Source organism: Gambusia affinis, linkage group LG11 (assembly GCF_019740435.1).
Source record: "Gambusia affinis linkage group LG11, SWU_Gaff_1.0, whole genome shotgun sequence".
NCBI lineage: Eukaryota > Metazoa > Chordata > Actinopteri > Cyprinodontiformes > Poeciliidae > Gambusia > Gambusia affinis.
Window position 1 is genome coordinate 17,312,220 of NC_057878.1, and position 19,117 is coordinate 17,331,336.

The 19,117-nt window shown below is 37.0% G+C and overlaps 1 protein-coding gene across 7 annotated transcripts in view; it reads right to left on the reverse strand.

Annotated features, from left to right (window-relative positions):
* Window positions 1-19,117, reverse strand: part of LOC122840024 (plakophilin-4-like) — a 91,913-nt gene that overhangs the window by 46,892 nt on the left and 25,904 nt on the right. For 4 of the 7 annotated variants that reach the window (XM_044132131.1, XM_044132133.1, XM_044132128.1 and 1 more), the window contains exons 3-5: window positions 8,432-8,544; window positions 4,381-4,415; window positions 581-712 (exon numbers count right to left, since the gene is read on the reverse strand). In XM_044132131.1, coding sequence (XP_043988066.1) covers window positions 581-712; window positions 4,381-4,415; window positions 8,432-8,544 — 280 coding nt within the window. Of the gene's footprint in view, window positions 1-580; window positions 713-4,380; window positions 4,416-8,431; window positions 8,545-9,196; window positions 9,333-19,117 lie in introns of those variants that run through there. The other 3 variants (XM_044132134.1, XM_044132130.1, XM_044132135.1) reach the window with 2 other exon arrangements.

The window sequence follows — 19,117 nt, forward strand, 5'->3', positions numbered from 1 at the left end:
GTAACTGACATCTCAAATCAACCTGTTCAATAACTGGTAAGTTGTTTTATATTAATTGTTGTATTTGTTTTTTTATCAGGAGCAGAACTGATCCCAGCTATTAACCTATGCCTAACGACTACAATGAATACCCTTTTATCATCACTTTTATTGTCTTTTCATGATAGACTGTTAAGTCTATATTGCTCATCCCTTGTAAGTGGGATGGATGATTATGTGCTACAATAAGATTATGTGGAGAACACTCTGCGTCTGGTGGGGTGTGTGCCTCTATGCTAACTACCCGTGTAACAAATAAAATTTGCCATCTTTCTGAATCTGCAGAGTTCAAAAGAAAAGTACAAAAAAAACAACAAAGGGATAACTGTCATGTTTCAAAGACGCCATGTTTCAATATGATTGAAATATTGAAACATATGATTTAAATATTGAAACTTCTCTTTTTACACTTGCAAAGTGTAAAAAGAGAAATAAATAACTATTACAGATAGTTAGACATTAGGCCAATGCTGAGCACAAAAAAAAGAACTAACCATGTAATAGAAAGCTGCAAAAGTATAGACAGAATATAATAACAGACCCTCACTTTCATGAAGGGAGGACTGCTCCGGGGAGTACAGAGACACCTGCTCTGACTCTGCCCTGATTCGGTAGCTGGGCGACTGAGAGCTGTCAGTCATTCGAGACTTGGTATCCCCCGACGCAGAGGTATCTGAGAGAACACAGCAGAGCGGACAGTCAGACAGAGACAGATACATCCCACAGAATGAATTTGCTAATTTATTACAGTCATCAAAGTTAATATTTTTCAGCTGAGAGGAAACAATGCAAACAGTGATTTCTGCAACATTAGTTTCATCATTGTGTACAGCTACACTCATTAAACTTTACAGTCTTATTTTTTTTGAAATATTAGATTAGGTAGAAACAGTCAGACCCCTCTAAAAGTTGTCACCATCTCCGTATGTTTATTAAATCAACTACTTTAAGTCAAAAACTGGAAACCAGTGTCCATGTGCACAATGTTTTCCCATAACCCATGTAAGCAGGGAAAGGATCAAGTTATCAAGAAAAAAGAAGAGAACAATCAGTCAAACAAACACTGTGTGTCTGGTTGTGTTAAATCTTGCAGTGCGTGTAAATGAAATCTGAATCCCATGAACAAGTTGTGACTGTTGCTAAAGATGACCTGTTGAATAAAGCTGTTAACACCAGACAAAGACTGGTTAACAACTTGAAACTTTGCACTTTCACACCCAGACATCTAAGAGAGCCAGCCTATTGACAGAAGGGAATTCAAATCAGGCTATGGAAACTCTTCAGGTAAAATGTCAGAATACACATTGGACGTTCCTATGATAGAAGGTCAATTCATTTTCAACCCAATTCAGAACAAGTTATAGTTCCGATTTTGTAACAGGGTTCCTAAAAGTGAACATTTTGACTTTCCCGAGCTTAAATTTCCATTAATTTCAAATCTAAATTAATAAAGGTTAATAAAAAATATAGCAGTACTGTCTAGTTAAAACAAAGAAATGACAGAAGGAAGAAAAGAAGGAAGGGAGGCCAGACACAAGGAAGGAAGTAGAAAGGAATCAAAGCAGGGGAGAGAGAAAGCTGTATAACCAAATTTAAGACCTTTCTAGAAACATTGCATTCCTCACATCCACTGTACAATTAATGTACGAATATAGTCATAGATAAGAATAGAGAAAAATGGCTATCCAGCTGCTCTAAAAGAGGTGCAACACTGACCTAGCCCTAACCCAAGTCCATATGTCTATGCTTGTGACGGCAGAACACAAAGTTTTATTTTGTCATGCCAAGATACCACATAGTGGTTTCTAGGTCTCTACGAAGACTTTGTGTCCACAAGAGCCCACTCCTGGCAATAACAGTGAGCTGCAGAAATCTGTCACTTCCCATGTTCCTCACTGTGCATGCTGGCAAGGTAAATGTGGATTTTTGTCAAACCTAGTGGTAAGTGGCACAAGATTGTGCACCCACCAAATAAATATACTTGATTAAAGGTTGCGTTAAGAAAATGAAAGAATAGGCTACTACAGTTAAAAGGAAGAAAAAAAAATAATTTTAAGGCTTCTTATATGTCCTTACCAGAGGTACTAATATATATAGCCAACAATGCGTTCATACCGTGTCTTGATATTATTCATTATAGTAGAAGCCATACAGAGCAGAAGAGAAACAGGAAGAGAGACAGACGGTATGCACAGAGGGAGCTTTAAAGCATCGTCAGGATCTCATGTTAATGTATGGCAGCAGATTTAGGTTTCCAATTCAGGACTGCCAAATGTAGCAGCTTCCTGGTTACAGATTGCATTCCTGAAAGCAGGAAAGAGTTTGCCAGTGAAATGCAAAATAGTCATATTCAAACAGCATTTTAAAATAATGTAGAAGTTTTATTCTAATTATAATTATTCTAAGGTCCAGTTGCATGTACCAATGGCATCAGCAAGCACACTTTTTCCAGGTTGAAAAAAAAGCATATGTGGCATATATTGTCATTAAATTGAATTTACTGAATAGACGTCATCCCTAAACGTGTTGCATAAGCTCAAAATAATAGCACTGATTATAAATGTTTTTTTAATTTCATTTTTAAGAAATAATAAAATATGCAATTTCAAAATTGCAAGACATGTAAATAAAATGAAAAAGTGAAAATAATAATAATTTAACAAAAAAACAGATGTACCAAAACAAAAAAAACAACCACAACTATTTCATTATTTAAACACTTATTGTAGAATAAATTATATAAACTCAATGTTTTTAGGGGTAAATTTTTCTTTCTAGAATCTAAGGGCATGCATTTTCAATTTGAGGATAAGATTACTTTGTTTACTCTTAAATGTTCGTTCTTTCCTCAAAAACCCTTGCTTGCTTACAGTATACTCTGTCTCCTTAAATCTGTTACTCATGTTAGATTTAACATCTCTTGCACAAACATCTTCTGCTCTTGTTTGTTTCTTTCACCTATTTGGATTTTTAGGATTGAGAAAATATGTTTAAGCAAGGAAAAAAAAATTTTGATTGTGAAAAGAAAGTTTTGAGCAAGTGCAGTGGAATGTGGGAGTGAAAGTATGAATTCCTACATTTAAATTCAGACTTCAAACCATTTGCTGTTGAAAGACAAATTCCTCAAAAATATTAATTAAACCCCTAATATTGTGAGAAGGTTATGTTTATTAAAACTTTATACTGATGCATTTGTTTCTTAATATCTAGTACTTTATCAAACTGTGAATATCCCAATTGGGTAATGTTGTTTTTTGTTGTTTACAAGGGACAGAAATGAGTCCCTTATAATTTATTCAGATGTCAGTGCAATGACCGGTGCTGAGACTGACAAAGCTGGACTCTGCACTTGTTGTGCTCTGCTCTCGGTGGACATTAGGTGTGACTGCATTGACATTTCCAGAGGCAAGAAGACTTTCTGCAGTATCTCGTCTGTCACAGGAGGAGAATAGAAGGCCCATGAATTCACAAAAAAAGTCCAGAGAAAAAAACCTCTAAACCCATAATCCAGAGTTAAACTGATCTAAAATCTTAAATGTACACGATCAAACATGACTGTGATTTATTATCTCTATTATGATTGTCAATCAACTCATTGCTAAAAACTCAGTAATTGTCATTAATCCCACATGCTGGTATGCCACTAATGAAACGCTTTTAGCAAGGAACTGAGGAGCAGACAGCAAGTAAAAAGGGGAGTATTATTAATATTCCCAATGCATATGTTCAATTCTAACCCCCATAGGCTCCTCTGACAGAATCGACAATAAAAGATTAATGACCAGAGCAAAGATTCTGCTTTGCTCTATCTAATTAAAAAGCGATTAGAGATATTATTAAACGTTTTTTTCAATATCAGTTCTCCTCTAAAGATCTGATAAAGATGGGGGCTAAACAAAAAGATACCACAGGGTCCAGAGGAAAATCCTTTTATGACATGTCACTGATTGTTTTGTTTGTAGGGAGCAGAAGCAGTTTCAATAACTGAAAATAAAAGCAAAAACAAATCTGGGGCTGTCAACTGCTTTGTTGAAAAAAAAATTAGCTTACGTAAAGATTGCAGAGGAAATGTAAAACATGGCAGAAATGCAATCCACATATAATATTGACAATATAAACAATGCCTGGTGTGTAGTTAATATTTAGAATAGAGTTATTCTGAAAGCACAGATGTGTAATAATATCAATACATTAAAAACACTAACAGACAGAACTTATTTTCCCTCAGTCTTATTGTTGCTATTTCCCAAATTGTGCTGTGGCAATTGTACTTTTCAACCATTTGAGTTAAAACTACAGTCACAATTTAAACAGTTCATTTTGTAGGTCTAGCCAACATACCTGCAGTTCGCCATGGCAGGGATTTCTCAGATGAGCTGCAAGGGGAAACAGAAATTGCAAAAGTGAATCAATACATTGCTCCAAATAAAACAGACAGAAGAGAGACACCTATTTCACTAATCACGTTGAAACCAAGGGAACAGAAAGTAATCACAGTTTTATTTCATCATATTTCCGAACAAATTAGAAGAGATCATACTGTACAGCACATGCAGGTATCTAGTCTGTAATTTAAACCTACTGACACAAACCTGATAGGCGCATCCGAATTTACTCCAATGCAGAGATCATTTATCAGGGTAGCCATTCACAATGAAGTAATGCATGAGAATAATGACTTAGCCAGAAGTGCTGAAAGGTTGAGTTCATTACTTCAAAACACAGGAAATAAAACATCTGGAAACTTTCTTATACATTTACCATTTACACTTGTCTGCTCTTCCGATTCAGTACTTTGTAGAACTGCCTTCATCTGCAATTACAGCTGCAAGTCTTTTTTGTCTCTACCAGCTTTGAACATCAACAAAATTTGACAGAATTTGTTTTTCTTTGCTACAGTGCTACATGTTGCAATGTAGCAACATGTGCTAAAGTTATTGATTAGTAATACTAATGAAAAGCACTGTATGAGTGCAACGTAACACCACACATTTTCCTTTTGTGGTCTGGAAATAAAACTTGTAAATGCCACGATGCTAGTTAGCTGCGTTACTGTGTAAAAACACCTAATGACGCTAAACATCAATGAAACCCTTTCTAACCAAGACGAGTGTCACCTGCCAGTCATTATGACAAGCAGAAGACCTCGAAGCAGTGTAACAATAATAGCCTCTGTTTGCTGACCATTAATATCAAGCATTAGCCGTTGCTAGTACTGGTATATTTTCTGCAAGGTGACACTACATGAGCTTTAGTAAGAGAAGCTCTCAGAATTTTAATGAGGATGTTGCCAATTAAAGAAAGGAAGTTGGGAGAGTTGTGGACCACTGAACCATAGCGGATGGAGAAAAAGAATCGCTGATAATCATCATCATCATGATTGCAATGTGTCTATATGCTGAAAGCTGACCACAGACTTGGAAAAGGTGCTGCTGTTAAAAGTAAAAGTGTCAAGACTCACAATAAGCCTCTGTCTTATAAACACTTAATTTCCCATGAAGCATCTCTGCCAGTGAGCAACTAGCCAAGTGGGATTCTAACATTTTCAAGCTTTTTGACAGAGGACATATTTGATGACCATGGGGTTTATTCTTGCAGAAATGAAGTTAGTTACCAGAACTACAGGTTTTATGAAGTGACTCTCATCAGAACCTTTAAGTGTCCTCTCACCTCAGCTGCAGTCCTGCTGTGCTTTTAAAGCCAGTCAATGTGATTTCTAGCTTTAAAGCTGACCTCTATTCAAACACAAATATCCTGTGAAGAACATTTAATTTGTCCTTCTCTAGCTTCAACAAAAGATGGGTAACTGGTGTGAAATGTATTTTTATAAGATTTACAGGTGGTCCTTTTGCCCAGATGAATAAGTAAGAGCATTTACATGTGGGTAGCCTAACTGATTTCAAAAGCTTAGCTCTAAAGTGTACTATAGAACATAGTGCTGCCACTAGAGCACTCTAGTATAAAACTATGGATAGTATTCTATCCATTGTCTCTATGGATAGAATATTAGATACAAATAGAAAATATTTTTTCCTAGGTAAACATAATTATCAAACAGCTATTTACTTTGCTATTTATCTGAAGAAAAAAAAAGGAACATTTGTGCCTATTTAGAAAGACACACATCTTGCAAATATACAAAAACATTTCAGGCATTGTTTTGCTTACACTGTTTAAAAGCAAAAAGCAACTTATTAAAAGTTAATGTTCTGCTGATGAGGACATTTTAAGCTGCTTACCTCCACAATTAGGATGTGTCAAAGCAACGGTAGCATGCTTATGATGATATGAGAAAACTGTGACGACATGGACTTTAGTCATTTGCCTCTTAATTAACTGTCTAACTTCAGATGACCGGCAAATATCACATGCACCTTGTGGTTCTGTCTCTTTGACAGGCATGCAATTTTTAATTAAAGCTGTTGAGCAGAAAAAATAAAACACATGCAAACAAACAAGACAGCATGAATCCAAATTGGATATTGTAGCTTTCCCTTTCAAATCTTCATATAACTCCAAAATGATGCCCAAAATTGACACTAAAAAGAACTATCAACAGTGATGTGGATCAATGTTCTAGACTTCACCCCTAAAAGGAAAATTTTTACAGTCCAAATAAAAGGCCTGAAAGCTGTTTTCAAAGAATTTAAGTACACACCTTTAAAGCAGTCCCTCTTCAAACAAGAAAAAGGGGGAAATGGACACTCAGTGGTGCAGACTGCAGGTATGCAGGCTGGAGAGTATGGACTGCCTCAGGGCTTTAGGGTTATTATCACAAAGATAGAAAATATCACACAAAGCCATTACGCCACGTATCTAGCGTTAGCCCTACAGTATCATAGTCCATTATACAATAAATTCAGCTCAGACGCTTCATCGAATGCACAGGTCTGTAAGGACATCGAAAGGCCTTGAACTGGCTTGGCTTCTCTTCACACAATTAAAAGGTTTTACTTTCAAAAGCACAAAAACTGTCTGTCATATTGTTCCTACATTTTAAATGCCTTTTATTGAGAAGCCAGAAAAACGTATGGTTAAGTTTTCTCAAAATGTAAAATATAGAGTATAAAATCTCTTCACACCATTCCATTCTGACAGGTAAGGAAGTTTTTTCTCACTAACAAAAGAGACAGATTTTATTGTTTGGAAATATTTAGCAGTGAGACAAACACAAAACGGGTAAACTAAGCATCAACCATCAAACTTATAAAAGGCAACAGTTTTTAAACTACAGTTTTGCTAGTTACAAGCAGAACACATCTTAAGCAACAGACTGCAGACTGGCTACTGGTACAGAGAACCTTACTAATTATCAGCTAATATTAGCTTATTATAATTGTGTTACTCTATAAAGAACATGTTTCTTCAAAATATGAGAATATCATGCAAACAAAATGCCAAATCTAAATGTTCACTTCAGTAAAGTGTAAACAGACTAAATGGCAATATGGTAGAACCAAACTATTCAGCTATAATTTGATTTAAAACATGTATTAGAAGTATGAATTTAAAAGTGATAAGATGTCTAAGAGTGCAATAAAAAAGATTTTTTCATTGAGTGAATCTTTGTTAAAATAAATTCAGTAAAGATTACACTGATTAGAAATTATACTTCGAATCAGTAGCTTATTTCTGATTAGAAGCAAACTTAGAGTAAATCTTTGAAAATGCAGAAATTGATTTTGCCTAATACGATATCACATATGACACTGAGTTTAACAAATGAACCTCACATACTTGAGCTAAAAGAACAGACTGCCACATAGAGTGCCTTGCAAAGGTATTCACACCACAGGAGGTTTTTGTAAATTTCATCACATTACAACCACAAACATCAATGTACTTCATTATAATTCTGACAGAACAATAGGGTGGTAATAATTAGTCAGGAGAGACAGACAGGGTTTTCAAGATGTTTAGCCTAAATACTTATTCAGCCTCCATAATTAAATTAAATGATGTGCAACTAATTGTCTACATCTCTCAAAATCATGCATCATTTTTTCTTCCACATTAAAATGATGCAATACATGTCACATACATTTTTAATAAAATACATTTAAGTTTATTATGATGTAACAAAATGTGAAAAGGTTTAAGCAATATGAATGTCTTTGCAAGGCAGAGTAGGTACGATGATTATGCAGTACCTGATAAAGTGGGAATATAGACATTTACTATCAGTTAGGATGGAATAGGCAAATAAACAAATTTACATTTACTTCAACTGAATACCAATTCATATACCTGTATAAAGTTAAAAGAAAAATCATAGAATTATAGAATCTGATTACGATTCTATAATACCAGAAGGTTTCACACACTATAGAGTGTGGTGTCTGCTGTGAAGGAAGGAAAAGTCATGTGTCGTGTGTGCACAGCTTCTCATTACCTGCTGCTACCAGCGCCTGGTGACTCGGCCCCAAGTCTGCATCTTTCCAGCTGATTGGCCACAATCTGCCTCTCCACTTCCAGCTCCCTGGTTAGCCGCTCAAATTGAAGCTCCTGCACATGAACACGACAAACACAAACATGTGACTCAAGGCTGAATTAATGTGAACAGAGGGCTTTCTGCAGTTGCATCGACAAATACAACAAATGGGGAATGAAAGTAAAGGCAACAAATTGGCAGGTAACAGCTTGTTCCCACAGTGTTCTAGTAGTTTATAGGTACATGATGCAATGAGCCTTAAGTGAGAGACTTAGGTAACCCAGCATCAAATAAAACAGTGTCTTCACCAACAACTTTAAAAAGTATGTGTGTATCCATACACAATCTAATGTTTAGAAATTTAAGCAGACCTTCATGTGGCTTATATGATAATGTCATTTTTACACCCCACACAGAGGGATAAGCACCACTTTAGTGGGTGATATTTAGCCTTCGTGGTGCTGCTCCTACGGGAGTTGGGGAGGAATCAGCATTGACTAATTACCTACCATGAGCAAGGCCATTACTTGCATAGCTCTCTAGCTTCAAGCACTGCATCATGACACTCATAAGACCCACAAGGTTCTCTGTTCACATAAAAATTATGCCACACACACACACTTTCTTATTTGCATATTTCTGAAGCACATTTTTATTCCACCTCGGATCTAATTTGGCAGAATACATTTTTTTCCCCGATATTCTAGCGAAAAAGACCTCACTCACCATATCTCACTGCACAGATGGAAGGCTCCTCTGCTTGCTATCCTTAGCTGTCCCATGTAATGACCATTACCGCGGTCAATTACATTCACAGCCGACAGCATACACAAACAGACATCCACACTCTGCAGCTATCTGCAGCTTTTGTGACCTGTCTGAGGACATTTAGTCACCCTACATCACTAAGACTATCCTACATTTCACACCTCTGCTGTGTTCCCCGGGGGGTGCACCAAAACTTCCCCTCCACATCGCAGACTCCTCACCCCTCCCCCAAAATACCACATCATACTCTCCACTGCTCACCTCTCCTTTGCTCTGCTTCAGCTGAAGATATGTGAACCTTGACTGCAGTGAGAGGGAGCTTACAGGAAGAAAAACTGCTACACCCTGTTTCCTTAATGTAAAGGGACTGCTACTATTGCTTGGATTCAGCGTCTTACCAAAATGTTCATGCCACTTAGATATTCCCATATTTCATCCCACTACAACTGCAACCTTCTATTAGTTGAATTTTATATGACAGACCAGCGCAAATAATGCATATATCATGCAAAAGGGCAAGCAATGAGAGCAAGTTAGTTTTGAAGCATGGTATTAAGTGCACAAGGTAACAACAATCATGTGTACTAGATACTACAGAGAACAGATCAAGTGTACGGTGGAAAAAGACACCAAAATGAAAGCCACACTGCCTAGCTAAACAGTGAGATCTCAGAGATTGGCTGTTCCCGCAAATGTCACTATTCTTAGGCCTGCCACCTCTATGCCTTCTTTCTTCTAAGCTTATAATCCAATTGGCGGTTTGGCAAAACCTGCTCACATCCAGCGACTTCAACACAGACTTGTGGTGTGTGCAAGTAAAAGAAATTGCAACTGTTGCATCTTCTCAGGCGTTATAGCAAAAAATATCTGTACACCATGGGACACTTACTGGCTTTCAGACTAGCAGGGAAGTGTTGGAAGTTTAATTTTTTATATTTAGATTTCCTTCTAGCCTAAAGCAAACTTCTAAAACCCAAAGCTGCTTATTTCTGTAGTAACAAGAGGAAAGGAGAATGTTCCAGAATTTTCTGCACTGAGCTGGATTTTCCACACCTTTTGTCTTGCTTGATGTATTGGCTATGGTTCTTCGAGCTACAGCTCTAAACTGTAGATGTACTTGACCGATGTAAGCATTTTCTCTACAGTTGCAGCATTTAGGAGTACTGCTGACGTTAGGACGAAAAAGGAACAAGACTCAATCAACACCGAACAAGAGTACATGTTTTCTTTCATGCTGAGTATAGTATGTGTGTTTGTAACATCTATGCCATAAAGGATTATATTCATGCCTCACACCCTTAGCTTCTCCCTGACCCAAACGTCAAAACTAATATGCATATTGAAAAATAAATAAGACTAACGTGACAAATATATACATTTTCATAATTTTTTCATTAACTCATGGACTTTCCAAACTTCAACACACAAAAGACTAAAAGTTTTAAGCATAACTCACCACTAGTTCAGGGCAAGCTTAGGAGTAATCAGCAAAATGCTGATCCAACCGTTGTAAAGTCCAGTCTTAGCATCGGCAGAGAGAAAGACAACAGTGGCAGTAGGTTAGAGGCTTTCCTGCAGGAACTGGGCCCCAAATACCTTTATTTGCCATTACAATAAGACTGTTAGGCATTATTTGCCAGCAGTTCCATAGCTGAATCAGATTCTGTCCTCATGTGTCCTTTGACAGGGCCTAAAGAAAGATGACACATGGCAGTAGATCAAACTAGAAACACGTACACTCCCCCTGTCTTTTCTATGGGCGCTGCTGACAACACATGACCCATCTGCAGCGCCTGAAGTGGTTTCTGCCCACTGCTGCTTCAGCATTCACAAGAGAAGCTCAACATGCACTCGTCCAAAATGATGTACATCTACTTTACATTAATTCAGGAAGACCAATGTCATCCTATATACAGGCAATATATTTCCATTATGCAACAAGATTGTCAAACACCAAAAAATGATTCAAATTGGAAATATTGTTTCAGAACATAAATCAGTTGAAATGCACACTCAAAATAAACATTGAGAATTACTGATATGTAGAAAACTACTCATAGACCTAAAGACAACCTCAAAGCATAATTTATTAAGAATTTGTGTAGACCGTTTCTTTTCATCACATGAGTGGACTTTTCCAATTTACAGTTGTAGTTATTTTAATACATATTTGACATAACACTTACTGCCATTTTAAATAAGATGGCATAAATTTTTATTCGAAACCATGAACAGAAGTTAAAAAAAGGTTCTGGCCTATATAACAACTTAGGTGTTATAAGTAAGCTAAATGCATTCAGTCCTCCCCCCACAGCCCACTAAATATTACTCTTTCGTGGCCAATATTCAATACTATGTATATAATTATTTAACAATATTTTTTGGCTAAAAGAATAATTTAGAATATAAAAGTGCAGGTTTATCAGGTGGACTTGTTGTTCTTAAAACTTATTTCAAAATGTGATTCTAATGCTAAAAAGGTATTAAAAGGCTTACTTTGACGTTTTCACAATTAGAAGTAAAATTAAAATTAAAATTTTGCTTTAGAGGGTGATCAAAAGAAGTGCAACCTCCATAAAAACTGGGAAATAGCTCTGTGTTGCAGATATTAAAGCAGAAACTAACTTGTGGTCTCATTTACTTGTTGGTCTCACTGTAGAGAATGATCTCGTCTTCAGGCAAACAAAACCACATTATTGTGTCACCTATTTTCTTTTTAATTCTCTTTTCTCAATTATGTTTTAGTTTAGTTATAGTTCTAGCATGCAGGAAAAGCCTCTTGTGTCCCCTGAGATCTTTGCTGCTCACTATAGGAACTGAACTACAGCATAAGAACTACTGCTTAGACACCCACTTTAAAGCAATAGGTAGATAGATTGCCTAATTTCTCTATGTTTGTTCAGCTTTCCTCTCCTGAAAGTGGCAGGTTCTTACTTTAATACGGAATTATTACTGTTAGGTTTGTCAATAATATTGTAAGGTGTGCAGAAATGGATTGTGAGAGTAGCATGATCAACAACATGACAAAATGATAAAAATATAAACAATGTCTAAACCTGACCTGATCATCAACTGGAACAAACTCAAGATAGGAGCTCATTTGTGATATACGAATCCATTTAGCATAACTGGTGCAGATGGCTTTCCCACTTAACCGAAGAATCTAACAGAAATTTGTTTGTTCATTAAGTGGCAATGAGGCCTGACAGCTCTGCACCCTCACTGCAGTGATGAAAGAAAATTCCAGCCAGAGACAGAAACTGCTGCACAGTAGGAGAATAACAGCAGAGGTTAAAGGATGTCTGCAGCAGCAGAGACACAGAAAAGCTGGCCTTAGGGGTGAAAGCAGACAACAAGCCTTGAAGCAGGGTGTTGGAGGAACCAGGCATTGTAATTATTTAGGAAAGCTGCATACAGTCACACCTACTTTTCAGTCCAGAGTTTTATTCACCTTTTTTTTTTTTTTTTTTTTTTTTGATGATGATGGGACGTCAACCAATGTAGACTCTCAGTAACTAAAAGGAGGATGACTTATGATCAATCTATTTGTGAAAGGTATTTGAGTGTGATACATACTTAGTATCTTTTTTTTTTTTTTTTACAAAAATCTGTTCATTAGATCAATATTTAAACTTTTTGTAATGAAATTTATGATCAATAGGCTCTAAACAGCCTTATTAAAAAGTAATAGTTCAAATCACCTAATTTCTCTACATTTCTAAGAGGTCTTTTGTTGCTTTAAAAGAGAACCACTTTACCCAAAAATGTGTTTGTTTTATTCTCCATTGATGTTGGATAGTTAAAAACATTTCAGACCTGTTATTACTCGAACTGAGAAAACTCAACATGGATCTTCAAAAAATGACCCACTAAAATGAGGTGTAAAAGGGAGGTTTCCAATTTCATTTTAGATTAACAATTAAAATGTCATTCAGGAATGACATATGTGGTGGATGCTATTAAAGGAGCTGTCATCTCCAACGTAGTTCATAGCACAAAAGAGAATGACAACGCTGTGAAAGACTGTCAATAACAAAGACTGCCTGAGCGGGAGGGTGAAGAAAAACCATGTTTTTATGAACACATTCAACAAAAACTTCAAATTTTTCTAAAGACATTGATGCTGTGTAATTTTTTTTCCATTCCCTCCTCCAGGATGACATTCTTCACTCATTTACAAAATAGTGATTTCAATTAGATCTGACTGGGTTGGCAAAATGGCAAAACAATAGGACATTTCAGGCCACTTTCTAAATTTCAACATAATTTTATTTGCACTTAGCCTCATTAACAAATCACTTTCTCAGAGAGTCGTTTACAAATTATGATGTTGATGAATTTAGATCATCTGTGAAGGCCTCACAAATTTACAGAAGATCAGGCATAAGGTAATGACCAGGAAATAATGTGTCCTTCATGTATATGCTGCAAAAACAGACCTGGCCCACGGAGGCGTGAACTGCCTCAGTGGGCCGTACTACTAGACCCCTAAAGGTGCACCATTATTGATAGATCGTGACGTCTGGAGATGAGGAACACGAACTTTCTTGTATGTAGCTTATTGTTAGCTTTAATATAAAGTGAATCCACACAGCCAGAGCAAATCTTGTACACCAGTGAACATACAAATCCACTGAAAGGTCAATGGTGTTGTGTCAGACAAAACAAACGTTGCTGTGGGCAATAATGAGAAGAGTGAACAATGTAGGAACTGTCAATCAAGAGACCAATGTAGTGAACAGAGATTGCACTAACTTGTGTGATTACCTAAAGATCAGTCATTTAGAGAAAATCATTTGAAAGACATTTATAGTGGGTAAAAGGTGATGTGGAGACAGAATCCTTGGTAGTGGGTTTTGAATCACTAACCCTTGGTAGTGATTCAAAACAGGAGGTTTAACTAAACTCCACACATCTGTATGAAGAAGACAACTCTTGCTCCCCAAAGACTGCATCCTCTGTGCCTGGTGTTGACAGTGCCAATGATTACAGTTATAATGATGATGATAATGACAGTGACGCTGATGAGTATTAGCAGGCTAGTTGAGGGGAGTGCTCCCATGGCTGTGTTTAAATCGACAGCACATCATGTCAGGCTAGAGCGCCGCTCCTTTGACTTTGTTACATTGAAAGGAGATCCTCCTCTGCTCTCTTCTTCTATTTTCTGTTTTCAGCTGCATTGAAAGCCTCTTCTCGCAAACTATTCACTCTGTGACTTTCTCCATCATAGTTACAGCCTAAGTGTGTCCTTTTCACATATCTGAGCATTTTTGTCTTTTCTTTGTGTATCTGAGCACTCGCCTTCACCTGCATCTCTCACCTATGAATATGCCTCACCCCCTCCCTCTAATACTCTGCTCCCCCATGGGGTAATTGCTCAGAGCCAGGCTTCCATTTTTATGACTATAATCGAGGCCAGAATTTGTATGCCTCTAGATTTCTCCTTGCCTGTGTCACAGCGGCAGCAGCACGCAGAGGAAAGGAGATAAAACCCTCAGGACTGGAGAAAATCACTAGTCGATTGTAATTAGAGTTCTTATTTCACCTATGGAAGTGGAACAGGCACCATTGCCTGTAGAGAGAACTCACCCCGTCTGCAGCTCTTATAGCATGGAAATGCAAAGTAGCAACATAACTGCCTCGAGTTTTAACTTGACCCAAACTAATAACTCCTAGGTCATTCAGACAAAGGTGAACTTGGCTTCATTAAAACAAGATGAAAGCTCGTGTGGTTATCTCAAATGTGTCATATTTCAGCCAGCACAAACAAGCTTTAAAAAGAACTTGAAGATGCAACAATGAAAGCAACAGTTCCAGCAGTTCTTGAGTGTATACAGAACATTCTGTATTTGTCTATGCCTAACCTAGGAAAAAACAGGGTCAAAAAGTCTAGCTCCAGTTTGTCAGGGAATGGCAAGAGGTACACAAACTGTTCATGTGCAATTGACTCAAACAAAAGAGGAAATTTCCAGTGTGGTGTGCTTTGTTGTGAGGCAGTGCGCTGAGACACCAGAGTGAGTCCTTAGTGAGAGGCCTTTTTGCCAGCTGGGCCAAATGTGTAGATGTGTCTACAGCCACAGCTCTCTCGGCAGATAGAAACAGACAAAACACATGTTTCTGAAGTCAATGGCCTAAAAGGTCTGCATAAAATATTACGTGGGTTATTCTTTTTCAAACAACTGTTTAACTTAGCAGGTAAGGTGATACCATTTTTGAAAATAAAGCAATTTTTGCAGGTATAAACATATAGGAAAACTGAGCTCAGAAAATATTGACAAAAAACTGTAGATAACAGATGATGTGGCACTGGCACAAACAAAAAAGAAACTGCAAACTGCTTTTGTGTGTGTAGCAAGCAGCCTTACAGAGGCCCCCAAAGATGCTCACGCCCCTTGAGTTTTTTCATATTTTGTCAAGCCTCAATATATATGTAATTTTAGGTGAAAGCTCAATGATTTATTTTTTAGTCCCATCTGGCAAGAACACCTTCTTATGCCTATTTGTGTTGCAATTAAAAGTCGTCCTGTTCACAGATCCTCCCATCTGAGCTTTGGATATTTGCAGCTCCTCCAGAGTTACGTACTATGAGCCTCTTTGCTGCTTTTCTGATTAACTCTCTTATTTCCAGGCCGGTTATTTTCTTAGTAGGTTTTCACTCCTTGTCATGTTCTTAAAATCCCTCTGAGAACTTCATACTATTAGATATATTTAAGAACCTAGAACTACTTTAAAATTCTCCACAGCTTTAGCTCTCGTCTGTCTAGCTTGTTCTTTGGTCTTCATTATGCTGTTTGTTGGCTAATCTACAAATGTCTGAGGCCTCCACAGAAATGTTGTATTTATTAGTATTTATTGATCTGCCACTGAAAATTAATCGGCCAATTTCCGTAAAAAAAAGTGCATGATCGGTGATAGCCAAGCATGGTCTCTTGTTGCTGATCACCAAAACTGGTCACATTTATCTCACTTCGCAGCCTGCGGGTGTAGCTTTTCTCCTCTTTCCTTCACACTGCGCAACAATTCCTGTCATGTAGAACCATAATGCTCTGAGAGTGAATGGGGACGTTTGCGTGGAAAATTTCCTTCAAGCACGTCAAAATTCAACAACACACAAATCTAATGTGGCATTTAAAAAACAAGCACCTGACGGAATGTGGATGCATCGAGACTCACTGCAGGAAAAAAAGGACATCCGGAGCATCCAGATAGCAGGTAAAGCAGCGCACAACTACCAACATTCACCCAGATTAACAACACGATCAGAAAGTTAAACAAATAACCTGAAAAATAATTCAAGTCTGGCAGTGTTAGATGCTGGTTCTGCTCTCCCTCTTGGACTGCCACTACGCTCTACTGGCAGTAATATTTCACAACCTCCACCAGACAGTGAACTCTCACACCGAACATCTGCTTAAAGCTGCATCATGTAACTTAAAAACAAATAAAAAGATTTTTGATATGTATTAAAATATGTCTATTATGTCTAAATTAGGTGAATCTACTGGCAGACAATTTTTCTATTTTGCCAGATAACATAGAATCATATACCTAAACCAAAAAATGATCGGTATCAGAATCGGCAGCAAAAAAACCTGATCGGAGCATTCCTAGTATTTATACTCAGTAATTTATTAAAATTGGATTTTATTTAGAAATTTGAAAGTATAGAGGCTTGAATACAAGTTTATGTGCTTGTAAAAAATGTGAAAGCCATAAAACTACCACATATAAACCCAATAAAAATTTATTAACCTTTGATTGTAACATGAGAATAAGAAAATTTTGAAGGACATAGTTAACGCTCAATTAGTATGTTGATTTTCAAAAGGACAAAAGCTTCTTCACCAGCTCCTGTTTCTCTAAGTTTTCCCAGCATAATAAGGATGTGCATATTAACCTATGTAAAAAAGAAATCCTGGAGGACTACTATAGAGACTAAGTGCACATTAAGTAGGGCTTTTTGTGGACAATATAAAAGCTGGAAAAACTGAAGGGCCTTTGATTCCTGAAGCTAATTTTCTTGTGCAAAATGCATTTGAAAGCAGTTAATAGGTCAAAGTTATCACTGAAATGCTCTTAAATTAAATGACCTCCTAGGCACTGATGCCTGCATGGTGGATTTAAAAGGATTGGCTCAAGAGCCAAAACTACTGAATAGATTAAAAGCCCCTTTGAGGTCCAACGTTGAACCATTTTTTCCTACACTAATGTGAGTGTTAATTGGCAGCTGCTGATGGACTGTGGCACTAAAGGTGCCTCATTTATGAATGGTAAATAGAAATAGTAACTGCATTAATGTATGCAAATACATGATCCAATATATAATTACATGAACTGAAGAACAAAACAAGTATAAACAGTCTCAATCCCAAAACAGTTGAATTGTTGCGTACAATGTAATAAACAATAAAGCTCTCATATCACTCAATCACTCTCAGTGCATACAGTTTATTGTTCCATCAGCAAGATACTTTTTAAAACCATATCACACACGAAAGAATCCACCTGCTAACATGCTGATCATTAGCATCTTTTCTGGGATGATATTGATTTAAGACAAAAGGTGTTCAAATGATTGGAAATATTTTGATTTTGTGGACACCATGTCCTGTAAGCTGAAAAAGAAAATGGACTATATAGCTGGCTGTGAGCTTTCGATTCAAAAGCCTGCATCTCTGATTATGCGGGGTACTTGACTCTCAATGGAATGTGAAACTTACAGAACGGTACCATGAAAGCTACAGTGCATCACTGGGTTTTAGACCCCAAAAAATCCATATGACATATTTTTTTCGTTTTTTGAGGAAGGTCAAGAAAACAGTGGCTGCATATATTATAGTAGTATGGCTTTACAGTAGAGGAATAAGGGCACAAGAGGGTCTGACTGCAGTCTGAAAATAACTTCCACAGCAAAACATGATGAAGACAACTCTTTGACTCTGACTGGGTAAAATTTTATTTCAAAGAAGAAGGAAAAACATTTTGATATCACTTAGTGGCAACCTGTCCACTCAGTTTCCAGACTTTTGGCTGTCAGAGAAAGGTGCTTTTTGAGAAAGATTAGGGCCATCAAATTCCAGGCAAGTTAAATAGCAAAGGCTTTTACTTTAATTTGCGCAATATCATGAGCATTACCGTGACGTGTACAGGGTTTGAAAAATGAATATTAAGCATATTGGCAACACCACAGATGAACCAAACCAAACTGCAGCGGAGCCACCGTATACCATGCCCCTCATTGCAGCGCTGTGTATGAAGTTACGCCATGTTACTTTTATGTAGATATGCGCTTGGACAGGAATGGTGATACTTCATGGGTTGATAGCTCTACCAACTTTCCCTAATTCCCCATTACCAAATTTTCCTAACTATGTCTACATAGTTTCATAATGTTCAGATAATACTTTTAGTGTATTAACATTTGATTTCAACATCAGTCCAAATTTTCAGATTTGTGCATCTCTAACAATTCTTCTCTGTAGTTTAGAAAGAGAACCCGTCACAAAAGCTCACTTTTTAAGTTAACCTGGGCAATAATTATACAAAAATCCAAAATTACATTCTATTTAATAATGAAGCAGCAGATCATCAAAGAAAAAAATTTTTTTTTAAAGTCTATACTCCAGTTTTTTGTTTATGTATTCATATTCAGTCAATTTAATAAATGAAGGCTCACTTTGCCCAGCCATTTATAGCTTTTTTGTCCATGTTTCCCATTTTTGAGTGACCAGATTTGGCACACACAGAAAAACATATATGCCAACTATGTACCAGGTGGCGGTACATAGACCGCAACAGTATGAAATTTATTTTCCGGTTCATCCATATGGCTATGGATCAGTCACAACAGCAGCCAGCTGTGTGCCGTTGTTCTGCTGG